General features: G+C 38.2%; 2 protein-coding genes across 8 annotated transcripts in view; one reads left to right on the top strand and one right to left on the bottom strand.

The window, feature by feature from the left end:
* The first annotated feature begins 1,789 nt into the window (after positions 1 to 1,789).
* The window catches only part of gulp1a (GULP PTB domain containing engulfment adaptor 1a), a 95,473-nt gene continuing 84,103 nt past the window's right edge, over positions 1,790 to 13,159 (top strand). The window contains exon 1 of one of the 5 annotated variants that reach the window (XM_040027578.1): positions 1,790 to 2,023. In XM_040027578.1, the coding sequence (XP_039883512.1) occupies positions 1,930 to 2,023 (94 nt within the window). In that variant the 5' untranslated portion in view covers positions 1,790 to 1,929. The remainder of the gene's footprint in view (positions 2,024 to 13,159) is intronic. The other 4 variants (XM_040027577.1, XM_040027586.1, XM_040027585.1 and 1 more) reach the window with 4 other exon arrangements.
* LOC120730951 lies at positions 5,745 to 11,578 on the bottom strand. Of its 3 annotated transcripts, XM_040027589.1 has the most exons (5): positions 11,268 to 11,578; positions 10,323 to 10,375; positions 8,124 to 8,279; positions 7,828 to 7,920; positions 5,745 to 6,884 (listed from the first exon to the last, which is right to left on the bottom strand). In XM_040027589.1, the coding sequence occupies exons 2-5, from the start codon at positions 10,323 to 10,325 to the stop codon at positions 6,549 to 6,551; spliced, it is 588 nt and encodes a 195-aa protein (XP_039883523.1). In that variant the 5' UTR covers positions 10,326 to 10,375; positions 11,268 to 11,578; the 3' UTR covers positions 5,745 to 6,548. The 3 variants fall into 3 exon arrangements, 2 of the variants coding, with proteins under 2 accessions (XP_039883523.1, XP_039883522.1); XM_040027588.1 differs by lacking the exon at positions 10,323 to 10,375; XR_005695247.1 differs by lacking the exons at positions 5,745 to 6,884; positions 7,828 to 7,920; positions 8,124 to 8,279 and adding an exon at positions 10,174 to 10,211.

Here is a 13,159-nt window from a genome sequence, read left to right as displayed (position 1 = left end):
ACACAGCAAAGACTTTGCCCCTTTAAAATTTATCATCAAGGCCGGACCTTGGATTTGTAAGCTGTGTATAGCTGTCTTTTTAAATCTCTCTGCTGAAGGAAAAAAAATCAATTAAACAATAGAGACGTTCTAAATTCCTGTTAATGTTTCTCATAGTACTACAACATGACACACATAACATTTTCAGATTTTTTAAATTTTGGTTGCTTATTAACTATACTGAAATTAGCTTTATAAACAAAAAACATTTTTGGGGCATTTACATTTTTTGAATAGAAGTAATTTAATTTAGTGCAAAACATATAATACTTCATGCCAAATGAGTCAAAATGCAAAAATGCACCCTGCTCATAATGATGATCACATTTTCACATCATACTTAAAAGATGAAAAGAAGAGCAGCAGGCTTCTCCACTGTATCTGTTGAACATTATCATTTTAATGATAATGATTATCTAATTATTTTAGAGGTTGTACAACTTTTGGGATAAATTAAGTATATATTATCACATGGTGATTACTGATCATGAACCTTAAGAATATTGGTATATATTTTACTAATCATATTTTCAGTCTGTAGTTTGCTAATGAACAAGTAAATTTCTTTTAATTGAGAGGTAAATTATTATGTAATATATTTACTAATCTTATGCTGATACATCATCATCTTTATTCTTGGCACAAAGATTCCAGATTTGCCACAGAAAAAAAAAATGCGGTCTAAATTTGTCATTAGTTAGCTAGCAATGGTTTAGCTTTAAAATAGCGATACAGCAGAGATTAGCATAAAAACAATAAAAAGAAGTAAGCTAAATGTGTTCTTGTAATAGCAAGCTCCTTAAAAAACTGACTTGCTCATTTGATTTTTGGTCAAACTAGCTAGCCAATTTCTTGACAGCATGAAGTTATGAGCAGCCAGCCATGAGTGCAAACAGCAAAGCTAAACGTGAAAATTCGCTGTATACTAGGAGGCAGAAATTTTGGTCTAATAGCAAGTCAGAAACATTTGATTTCAGACAGTGAATCTTCTCACCCTTTTTCTAGCATCATCCTCTGTCACACCAACCTGTCCTCCTTCACTAGATCCTGGAACCCCCTCTGAGGTCTTCCTCTTTTCTTCCTGCGTGACAGCTCAATATTAAACTCTCTCCAAGATAGACATGCCAAACCATCTCAACCTTAGTCTCCAAACTTCTAAACCCGAGCTGTCACCTGAGCCAATGACCCATGAGTCCATCCTTTTATGAAACTAAGGGATAAAAACAACATTTTCAGAAATGTCAAACAGATCCCATAAACTCACCAGGAAAGTGTTTCTAAGGTCTAGTATGAGTGCCATCTTCCCACACTATTAGTAACCATAGCTATCGCCCCCTGGTGTCTATCAAAAAGAATGCAGGGTTAAGACGCGTTCCTATTGGTTGCACATTTCAGACCCAGAGGCTGCACATACACATCCAACTTTTATTCTATATGGTCAAAACTAGCAACTAGAGATAAGTAAATGCTGATAGGTTAAATTATTTATTTTGCCTTTACTTTGGTGAGTAAAGTCAAATTGCTCACCAAAAGTAAAGCCACTTAACTGGAGCACATTAGTAGTGGTAAAGTGATGTATTTATTTAGCAGTACTAACGCTTTGAGCATTTATTAAACTCTACTTCATTACATTATATATATATTTTAAATAATAACAAGTGGTGAAATTTTCTGGCTTGTTTGTATATTTTTTGTCTTGCATGAGCAACCTCTAACGTACATGGCTGCCTCCCCGGGTCTTTCCGGTCGCGTCTTTCCCCTCCTTTTCCATGTATTATTCCACCAAAGAGCTTTGGCGGCTGAGACTGAGTGCTTGTTGACGTCAGCAAACTTATCCAGCAGCTGTAGAGGCGAGCTGAGGAGGAGGAGGAGAGGAGAGGAGAGGAGGGAATGAGCCTGCTGGATGTGGAGCTCGGACCGCGCAGCGCCGAGGATCGTGGACTTGTTTTCTGCGGGACTGCTCGCACTACTTTGTGGTTCCAGTGTAAGTACGACCGCTCTGCGTTCCGTTTCCCGAGCACCGAGCCTGCTGTTTGGAGTTCACCATCGAGTTTCTCGCCTGTGCTGGGAATGTTTTGTGTATCGTTTGCACTCTTGCGCCTGTGCGATATGCTGTTTGCCACCAAGACGAAGTTGACACAGTTGCGTTGAGCTGTTTATAATATGTTTGTTTGTTTGCTTTAAATCAGAGTTTTGGGAGGAGACAGGCATCGTTGTTCCCGAATTCATTTCTCCCTTAACTCCTAACGGGAAACTTTGTTGCGCAAGTCCGTGCAAGGTGGACTGAGCTCCGTCGAGTTTGCCTCAAACATTTTCACTCAAAAATCTTTATTCATGATTTTTTTTCCGCGTTTTCCGCCACTTTAAAGTTAGTGGTAGTGGATGTTTGCTCCTCGGCCGCTCGTTTCCCCGCATCTCATTGACGCTTTTCAAATAAAAGGAAGAGGGGGAGAAAAAAAGTCGCTCTCATTTGCATTTGCAGTGACGTTATTTTGGATCATTGTATTTAACATTGGAGGCACACACAGGGGGATACACTTGCAGCTGGGATACACCAATAAATGTCCACTTCAGACATCACATTTTCTGCCATTTCAGACTTCCTCGCTTTCGCTGTGTGCGTGCCTTTGTACTGAGTATGAGGTCGTGTGTGATTGTGTGTAATGCATCGCCTTATTATTTTCTCAGTGAGAAGAGGCACATTGATCTACCTCCATAGTCTGCGAAGGCATATGAAATGGCTTTTAGCTTTCATCATACCCTGCCTAGATAACCATTTCAGCCGAAGATGACAGCAGGGGATTGGCGATGTTAATAACTTTGTAAATAGCTTGCCATTGTGTGCTGCCAGACATCACTGACTTAAGTAGTGGACCCTAATTTGTGGAGAGATCATGTGCCCATTACTATGAGGACTTATAGTGCTGTCTCTGCGTATTCTAGTACTTCTGGTTTCTGCCACATAGTGTTCATTTTATGGCTGAAGAGTCACTGGTTCCCATTGTGGCGAAATAGAGATTTTGGGAAGACTTGTTGACATCAGCATGATTTCACAAATTTTCAATGTTCAATCTTGAGTCTCGACTCTTGACAGACTCATGGTATAACAGCAGCTGAATGAGCTCTGGGTTATTATTGTTTTTTCCTTCTGTGACTGGTAGTAGTTACTAAATAGCTTCTGTCAAGTATGTCATATTGCATGCAGTCAAAATCTCTATGAAGTAGCCTTGAGGGTTGTACAAACAGCCATTCGGGGCTGCAGTGTCTCGGCCCGGAGTAAGTCAAGAACAATGTGGGCATCGAGGTCTTAGTAAAATAAAGGTCATGTTAATTAATAAATGACAGCGTCTTACTGGCCTTTAGTAGTCTTGGCATTGGTTGTTTTTGGCAGCCTGTGATTTACTCTGTTAGGGGAACTTTTGCTCTCAGCACAATCATAAAGACTGTTGTTGATATTTTTCAGCAGTGTGATATTGTCGTGTGTGTGTGTGTGTGTGGGGGGGGGGGGGGGGGGGGTAGTTTCATAAAATACAGGGGCTTTAAACTGTATGCTTGATTGATTTTAGAGCCCAATAGTGACTTTGAAACTGCTGCTGATATTGGGGGAGGTACAGATTTAAGATGCAATAAAAGTCTTCAACAACATGCCTTAAAAACACATTTGAATGAATATATAACAAACAAAACAACATGAGATATTTTTAAATAGCATATGAGGAGACTACACGGACATCAGAAGGGGTACATTTTTGAGTCCATTTCTGGTCCCTGCAGTTATTCAGTGATTGCTAAACCTTTGAACCCAGAACTGTTTTTCTCCTCAGTCCTCACTCTCGTTTACAGGCTTTTGGCATAGTCAGTACATGTCCTAGTTAGGCATGTCGTGTGTTGTTATAGTCAAAGACAGACAAGTGCCATTTGTTTTGCATCCCATTGGTACTCTGTATATTGTCAGCAACTAAGGAATAATAACGTGCTTTGATTAAATAGTCTAGGAAGTGTTAATTTCTCTCAATTTTTGTGTGTGTTGTGAGCATGTGTGCTGGATGATGCACTTGGGAGTGAAACTGACTTACTGAGATTGCGGTAAAGATAGATAAGATACTGCTGATAGTACCTCTATTATCTTCATATATTGTAAGTCGTATTCTTTATTGATTCCTGATCAATTATACCTGACTGCATATTTACCTTCAACTGTATTATTATCCGAAACTGAAGACTGCTGTGGAATCAGATAGGAAAAAAAAGGCTTGCATGTGACTCACGTGTCCAGAAGCTCTACCGTCATGAGTTTGACATTGTGGAGAGTTTGGTCCAAGTTATGCATTGGAACAGGAAATCTTTTCCTTAGTTTCCATTGAAATTGGCTTATTTTAGCTAATTTTATTTTATGTTTTGCTATGAGTTTGATTGCAATAAGTCTCACGAGTTGGAACGGGGTCATGTTTATCTCTTCTTTAAACACCAGTCTGATGCAGGAAGTCTGCTTTGCTGTATTTTTTTATTTCATGATTCATCAAATGTTTCAGTTGGTTCAGCAGCCAGACTCTGGCTAGGAAGTCATGTTACTGTAATAGATGTAATATGCAGTTTATCATTGTCTTACCAAAGTTTGCAAGGCCTTCTCTGAAAAAGATGTCCTCTGGATGGGAATATATGATGCTCCAAATCCTGTACATTCCTCTCGCCGTTGAAGGTCTTGATCGTGCTGTGCAGGCTGCCAAATCCAGAGGCTCTAATGTTCTCTAATTGATCTGGATGGTCTCTGTCTTCTTTAGTCCAGAGAATGCAGTGTCCACATTTTCCAAGAAGATTTAAAATTTCCATTAGTCTGACTGCAGAACAGTTTTCCACTTTGCCTCAGTCCATTTTAATTGAACTTTGGTCCAAAGAAGCTGGCTGCATTTCTGGATCTTTAAATATGGCTTCTTCGTTGCACACAGAGCGCCTGCATTTGTGAGCTGTTTTTTACAGAGTGATTACTAGAAATGTTCCTGAGCATATGGCAAAGATTTCCATGACAGAATCATGTCTGTTTTTCATGCAGTGCCACCTGCAGGCCTGAAGATCAAAGGCATCCAATATGTTCTGCTTCATCTCTAGCGCACAGAGATTTCTCCAGATTCTCTGGAACTTTTAATGATATTATGTACTGTAGATGATGAGATACCTGCACAGTTTTATATGCAGGAACATTATTCTTAAATTGTTTTACAATTTGTAGACACAGGTTTTTGCAGATAGATGGACTCTGGCTATCTTTACTTCAGAGAGGCTCTCTCTAAGATGCTCATTTGAAACCCATTTGCCCATCTTACACTCAAAAAAATCTGTTGTTGGATGAACACAATTTAATCATGGCACCCTTTTTGCACACAATTTAACCACGTACAATAAACCCTTTTCGATCATGTCAAACCAACACATTTAGCATTTGGTGGTTTAATGTAATTAGATTACGTTGGATCAACATACTATACTTACATTGATTTGAAGTGATTTATTTAAGTATGTAGAGTGAAATTTGTTTTAATTCATTCTACACAATTTAAAAAGTTTAGGAAAACAGAATTAAATCTTGTTGTTTCAACAACTACTTTGTTAATCAAGGCAATGATTTCACTCATTTCAACCAAATTATTTCAATTAGATTTGTTTACATTTGTTACACATTTAGAAACCCACTACTTTACAAAAAAAAGTCACAATCAGATTATGATAACATTATCTTTATTAACTGGATTTAGTGGACAATATAAAAGCTTACCATTTTTGTACACCTGCAAGCATTATGCCACTTCAAAAGGTAAAACGTTAGAATACTTATTTACATAGGTAATATGTTGGAACCAAAGCTTCCACAACTAAAAACAGATGCAAAATTTGCTCAATATATCGACTGCATTTTAAAAAATTAAACTAAAAGATAAAAATACATCTCCCACTTGGCAAGTTAAAACATGTGACAAAATAGAATTGTGTGAATTTGGAAAAATAAAATAAAATAATTAGAAATAATTTGGGGGCAATACAACAACAACAAAAAATCCATAGGTGATGAAAATCTATATTTGTTTGGTGTATCTCATTGAAATAATTATTAGTTTGACCAATTTTTATATTTCTGTATTTATTTTTTTAATTTTGGTTGCAGTCCTCCACAGCTAGCAATATAGTTTTGCTGTGTTTTAAAACATGCTAGCAAGTAAAATGGACACAATAATACAGTGAACTTAACAGGTGGCAGTGGTCTTAAACTTTACAGGCCCTTGATACATAAACACAACATAGTACTTCTGTCAGTACTTCTGATCCATTTTGAGCCATCTATATAAGGACAAACAAAAATCATCTGCAGTGCTGTATAAAAGGTGAATTGCCCAACAGAGAGAATCCAAAAACTTTAAAAAAAAAAATTTTAAATGAAAGAAAAAAATATAAACAACTCAAATATTAACATTATATATTGGAAATCACCATTTCACCAATGAACCATTCAAGACCTATCAGTCATTTTCAAGTGCTCTCACCCCATAAGCTTGTTTTTTCAGAAACTGTACCTTTGAAGACAGCTTTTGTCCATCAAGATTTAAAAGTATCTTCTGGAGGACTTCAAAGGTGCATTTAAGTTCTGGTGGGTAGCTCAGGTTCAAACAGTATATGAGTCCAAACAACAGAGCACATGCTTGTGCAATGTTACCCAAATCAGTGTTAGCCTCCACACCCTCAATCAGGACACCAACGTCCTCTGGGTCATCTTCAGGTTCAGCACCCTCCTTCTGGATGATGTACACCCCCATCACAGTTTGCTCCATGCAGCTTTTTGCCTCGCTGTCTGTATCCTACATGAAAAAATATAAGACAACAAAGTAAAATTTAAGAGATTGTTTAAACAACTGTTTCTATGCTGTTCATAAAAATCCAAGTAGTCAAAGTAATAAACAGAAAATTACACCACTAAAGTAGTTGTTAGTAATTACTCCAATACATAAATTATAAAATACACCTCTCATGTCAAAAGAGGTGGCATAATTGACCTCTCACCGGCCCCTCCCCCGAAAGGGCCATTGTCCAAATACACATTATAGCAACCGTTACTGTGTCTGACAAACATTAACCTCAAGCAAGATGGAGAAGCGGTGTGCCCACCGATACTCCGAGAGATTGTGTCTGGAGGAGTTGTGTTCTTTCCATTCACAAAGTCAAAAACAACGTGAATGGATTAAACAGTGTGTATGGCCCCACTCCCAGGTAAATGTACCGAACATTATGAAGCATGTCTGCTCGCACATTCGGGTACCCATTGGTGCGCAGAGGAAACCATTTGTTTGTCGGACGTAGCAAGAGTAACTTAGGGGGACAGGACTCGAGAAAAGGCTAACTCAGCTGCTAAAATAAAACAGGTATAGAAGTGTTAGTACTAAACAGCTCAAAGTTCATAGACATTTCTATTTACAAATACTGATGACCATAGCAATGAAAAAACAACAGGACTTGTTTTAATCCAAGTACAGATTCAAAAGCAATATTGTCTTGATGCATGTTAAATGCATTGTATGTTTGTGTATCAAGTTTAAGTATGCATAAATTTCTTTCCTTCCAATACCAAATTCCAGAAATTCTTTATTGCAACGCTTAATACTGTTTGGTATTCAAGACATCCTTTCCCCAATACCAGGTGTCTTGTTGCTAATCTCAAAATTTTAATTTTAATGATTTGCATTTGAGGCAACGTCACAATTTGTATGAGAATGTTACAGACAACATGCTGTCACAATGACTCACCAAATACTCCTTTAGTAACTTCTCATAGTCTTCGTTTAGGTGGATGCACAAAGACTTCAAGATGCATGCTCGTCTGGTATGGATGTTATCATGCTGGAGAGGAGGAGGAGATAATATGAGCCAAAACCAGTCTGTTTTTCTTAAAGCTAGGGTAATCAGTTAACTTGCATAATTATTCTTTAGGTTAGAACCTGGCATGTACTACTTGTTAAGCCGAAACAAAATTGACAACTTCATCTCCAAATAAAAGTTATTTTTGCTGCCTATGACAAAGTCAACTCAATCCTAATACAAACCTTGGAGATGGCAAGCATGAGACCTCTTATTTTCTTTCCACGCGTCCTTCCTTTGGTCAGAAAGATTTCCATTAAGCGTGGCGCGTATTGGTCAAGCTCGGCAAAGAAAGTAGATAGCAGAGGCTTTGTGGTGATTCGCAGAAACTCCTTGTCAATCTGCAATAGAAAACAAATACATTTGGGCGACCGTGGCTCAGGGGGTTGGGAATCGCATCTGTAACCGGAAGGTCACCGGTTCGATCCCTGGGCTCTCTGTCCTGGTCGTTGTGTCCCTGGGCAAGACACTTTACCCTACTTGCCTACTGGTGTTGGCCAGAGGGACCGATGGCGCGATATGGCAGCCTCGCTTCTGTCAGTCTGCCCCAGGGCAGCTGTGGCTACAACTGTAGCTGCCTCCACCAGTGTGTGAATGTGAGAGTGAATGAATAGTGGTATTGTAAAGCGCTTTGGGTGCCTTGAAAAGCGCTATATAAATCCAATCCATTATTATTAAAAACTCAACTGTATATTTCACTCACTTCACATCTAAGCTGACTAAAGCTGCTTTTAGAAGACCATGCAGACATCAGTGCTGTCTGTGTAGGACATGAATCAGTCTGTGTAGGACATGAATCAGTCTGTGTCAGATCCTGAATTTGAAATTTCCACTAAAGTCATAAGTAAGAGGCAAGTGGAACCAAGATCTAGGCCATTTGCTTTTTGAAGTTTGCAAAGACTGCTAAATTGCACCAGTGGTAGTTCACTCTTTGCAACACAGTATGCTGTTCTAAACAGATTTTTCAGGTTTATTTTTAGTATATTATTTGCAATTGGTGTTTGTTCTGGGAAAGATATTGCAGACTGAGCAATAATCCATTTCTAATGGGGGCCTTTCTTAAAATTACTGGTCCCAGTAACAAAGGCGCTTGTCGACTCAGAAATCGAGGGAAAACCAACAACACACCTGGCAGAACATTATGTTATTTACACGGGTACACATTAGTGGTCCACATGTGCGCATTCGCTGTCAAAATAAAAGACGCGCAACAGATAAGAAGTTGCAACGTGCGTTTGCATCCATATAAAAAGCACTGTTTTTGTCCGCTAGAGTGGGATTTTCACGGCACATTCCGCACCACATCTCTGTGCGTTCATCATTTGTTTGAAGCCAGCTCACCTCCTGCAACCACTTTTCCGAGAATACACGCTTCTTTTGTGGTTTGGACTCCTTCTGACATTTCTTTGGAGGTGGAGGAAAACCACAGTAATTGCTTAAAGGAGCTTCTTCGACATCTTTAAAAGTTCTAAACAAATGTCTGTCCTCCTCCAGAAAATCTTATGTATGCAAACACGCGTTGCAACTTCTTATCTTGTGTGCGTTTTTTATTTTGACAGCAAATACGCACCTGCGGACCACTTATGTGCACCCCTGGTTATTATTTAGCTTGTCATGTTGCAGCCACAGAAATTCTTTTGTCCATGAAACCATAAAGCTGCACTTTCTTTTTGCCTTATAGTCTGATTTGTCATAACTTTTCCGTTTTGTGGTAAGCTTTTCTTTGGCTGTCACTTCTTCACCCTGACCTGTCTTATTTGGCTCAGCAGAACTAAAATATATATCCTGCTGCTTTTACACACGCACTCACATAACGCTCAGCGATTCTCTGCGCGATCAACCTCTCACATGTTTAACAAATGTTAACGATTGATAAGACGATGTCAGAGGAATTGGTGCACAAATTATCATCACTCACCAATCAATACTGTCACTCTCTATACACAGTTCGCGCGATTGCAAAGTGAAAGCAAAAAACAAGCGCGAATTCAAACGCGATTTCAATATGTCACATTTTGACAGTGGCTCACCGATGCCAATGACATAATTACCCAGCTACATTTCCGAAAGAATGCAGAAGCATTGACATATATTTTTCCTTCCTATGACAGCCCAACGGGCAGGGCAGAGATAGATTTTGGTAGACCGACTGGAAAAATCGCTAGCCCCGGGACGTCGGGCTAGCGATTTTGCGAGCCCTGTACAGTGTTTCAATAATTTGTACCTACTACTCTCTCTGATGGAACAACGCTTGCACTGCCACATACAAGTCACTGAAAGAAAAAAAGAAAAGCGGTTTTAAGGATGGTTTTATTGGCACCTTTTTTTCACTTTGATTAAATCATAAAACTATCATAAAAAATATATGATGGTAAAAGGCTTACCATGAGGAGGCACAAACAATCAGAAAAAGGGGTCAGCTTTCTTTGTGGTGTTACTATGGTAAAGAAAACAGACACAATTATTTTATAAAAATTCCACAGTGGATTTTTTTTTTTTACTTTGTTGCACATGTATAAAAAAAAATACAAATACATATAAATACCTCTTGCAATATAAAATTCACAGATAAATATCCAATCTGTTGCCAAATATAATAGCAGTGTTTCACACTATGCAATAAAGATGCTGGTAGTTGCGGTAAAGGTCTGACAGGCAATTTTCATAACTATCCGCCATTGCCTTCCTCTGACCTGGTGTTTATGCTCTTTTTCCCATGCACTAGCGTTCAAGTCAATTCGAAGGATGCAGCCCCTGAATTTGGACACAGCTAATATTTAGCAACTCGCGCATGCTAGTTTAACTTGCATTACTGCGAGAGGCCGAATGCTTAAAATAAAAGGAGAAAGAAAGAAAGAAAAAATGCAAATGATAATAAAAAAAGTGAACAAAGACCATGTCTTGCAATAACCGTCATTTAAAACCAAAGTGAATGCTAACAGAGCTAGGTAGAAGTTCAATGAGACAACCATACTAGCTTTAGCTAACTTCATTTACTTTGAAAGTAAATTACAAACGTGTTAAATATTGAATTAAACATATCAATAACCGCTAAAAACACTATAAGACTAACTGCAAAAACGGGTAAAAAAAAAAGAAAAACAATGAAGTGGAAATGCTAATAATAGTATAAATATACCCAGAGCGGATTAGAAATCAGGTATTAGACGGTACCGATTGGCACCGTCTAATAACAGATTTTCACTATATTTGCTCTACTCCCGCTGTCTAATGACAACTTACACATTTGGAATTAAAAACATTGTTAAACAATTAACGGACAGAACAACTTCGTTTGACTAAGATATTTTGAGTTATTTATTACTTACCTGTATTGTGGAAGATTCCGCAGAGGGAAATGGCAGTCCACTGTACACATATAACTTTCTCCGCGTTCCCGCCTCTTCACTTCTGGGAAGTTTGAGCATGCGCACTAGGCATCGGTTTTAGAGTTGTTGATTTAAAATAATTACATTTAGTTGAACTGAAGAATGCAAATATAGTTCATTAAACTTTTTGTTATTTTATGTTAAACCAACAACTGATAATGATTTAAAAACCTAAACTCAATATGTTCATGTTAAATAGACAAATGTCTATTGAATTAATCAAACAACTGCCTTAGTTGACTTTTTTGAGTGTACACTCCCGCTGCCAATTAACCAAATTAGTTGAAAATGTTCCTTCAGCTGTTTCCCTTTAGTACCACTTACCTTTCCAGCTTTTTGTTGTCCCAACTTTTTTTGAGACGTACTGCTGCCATCAAATTCAGAAAGAGCTACTACTTTTTATAAACTAGTAAAATGTCTCAGTTTAAACATTTGATATATTTTCTGTGTACTGCTGTGAATACTATATGGGTTTATGACAAGCACAAATCATTGCTTTCTGTTTGTATTTGCATTTCACACAGGGTTTTTTTTTATGGAAATAGAGAATCAACCTGATTAGCTTTTAGTTCTGAATAAAATCTAAATGTATCTAAAGCTGATATGTTATGAATATATAATATTGAAGTTCTGCTCTATGCACAGTAATTTATATTGCTTCTAAATTAATTAAAACTGTTTATCCTCGGTATTCATTTCGCTCTCTCAGTTCCAGTGGTCTTGTGTGACATCAGTGAGTTCAGACTTGACCAGATTAAATGCAGATGGGAAGTGGGTGGGGTGTTTTGAATGGAAATTACATGCAAAACATTCAGAGGTTTAAATGCATCTTTGCATTTAATGCTGGCAAGCATTTAACCAAATAGGGTTCATGTTATCTGTAGCAGAATTTCCGCTTGGAAATTGTTTTGTGTATTTGCTGAGCCCAATTGGTCACCCGCTGAGCTGAATCAGAGATATCCTGAGAAGACTTATTAGCAGTGTAGGTAGTGGATGACAGCTTAAAGAGCAGCCTTGGATACGCAGGCTGTGCAGTGTGAGCTGGTGTCTCTGCTTGTGTGTGTTCCTGAAGCCTAAAAAGAGCAGAAATGGATAGTTCTTTGATCAACTTGTCCATTCACAGAAAATTAACACTTATGTTGTTATTGTTGATTTATTTTCAGGTAAAATATAGCAAAAGCCCCAAATGTTTCTTCCTCTCCTTGACTATACAAGGTTTGCTTTGAATTTTTGACAATTCATGATAAAAAAAATAATGCTAGATGATGGTCCCATGATTTAATGCTATATGTAATATATTAATATTTTCTTTATTTTTTAATTTTTGTGAAAATTAGAAGTGGTGCACAGGTTTTTGCTTGAAGTAGCCAAGCAGCAACCATCAACCATTTGTCACACTGACCTCAGCCTCCTTACTGTATGTGTGTTTTCCTCTGGTTTCTCTGTTTAAGACACTTTAAGATGACACATCACTGCAAAATGCAGCACGATATTAACACACTGATTGGCGACCTTGGAGGCTGCATGTCGGAACATTAGGTAGTTGAGTAAAATCTGCATATGCTCCTGTAATGTTGACAGCGCTCGTGCTCGGCACTGTCTGCCTGCCTTCAGAACGTTCAGCAGACACGTCTATCTATCAGTTCACGCTTGCACAGTGACTGATATCATCATTACTATCAGCCTGTGCTCTCAATGCCTCACTGTCGCCAGAAACTCTATTACAACAAGTTCATCATTCCACCTCGAGCAGTTTGCTGTCAGATTGCTGGAAAGCCGAGGTGACTGCAGCCTCATGTGCAGTTGGAAACATCAAACAACTTTTCATCCAC

Source organism: Simochromis diagramma, unplaced genomic scaffold (genome assembly GCF_900408965.1).
Source record: "Simochromis diagramma unplaced genomic scaffold, fSimDia1.1 OVJJ01000343.1, whole genome shotgun sequence".
Lineage (NCBI taxonomy): Eukaryota > Metazoa > Chordata > Actinopteri > Cichliformes > Cichlidae > Simochromis > Simochromis diagramma.
The sequence above is the reverse complement of the archived record's forward strand: the minus strand, read 5'-3'. Positions and strand labels throughout refer to the sequence as shown.

Coding starts and splice junctions, on each gene's coding strand:
- LOC120730951 (XM_040027588.1), bottom strand. CDS start 11,366: ATGCTCAAACTTCCCAGAAGTGAAGAGGCGGGAACGCGGAGAAAGTTA. Junction 7,921..8,123: donor TCATGCTTGCCATCTCCAAG/GTTTGTATTAGG, acceptor CCTCCTCTCCAG/CATGATAACATCCATACCAG. Junction 6,885..7,827: donor AGTTACTAAAGGAGTATTTG/GTGAGTCATTGT, acceptor TTTTTCATGTAG/GATACAGACAGCGAGGCAAA.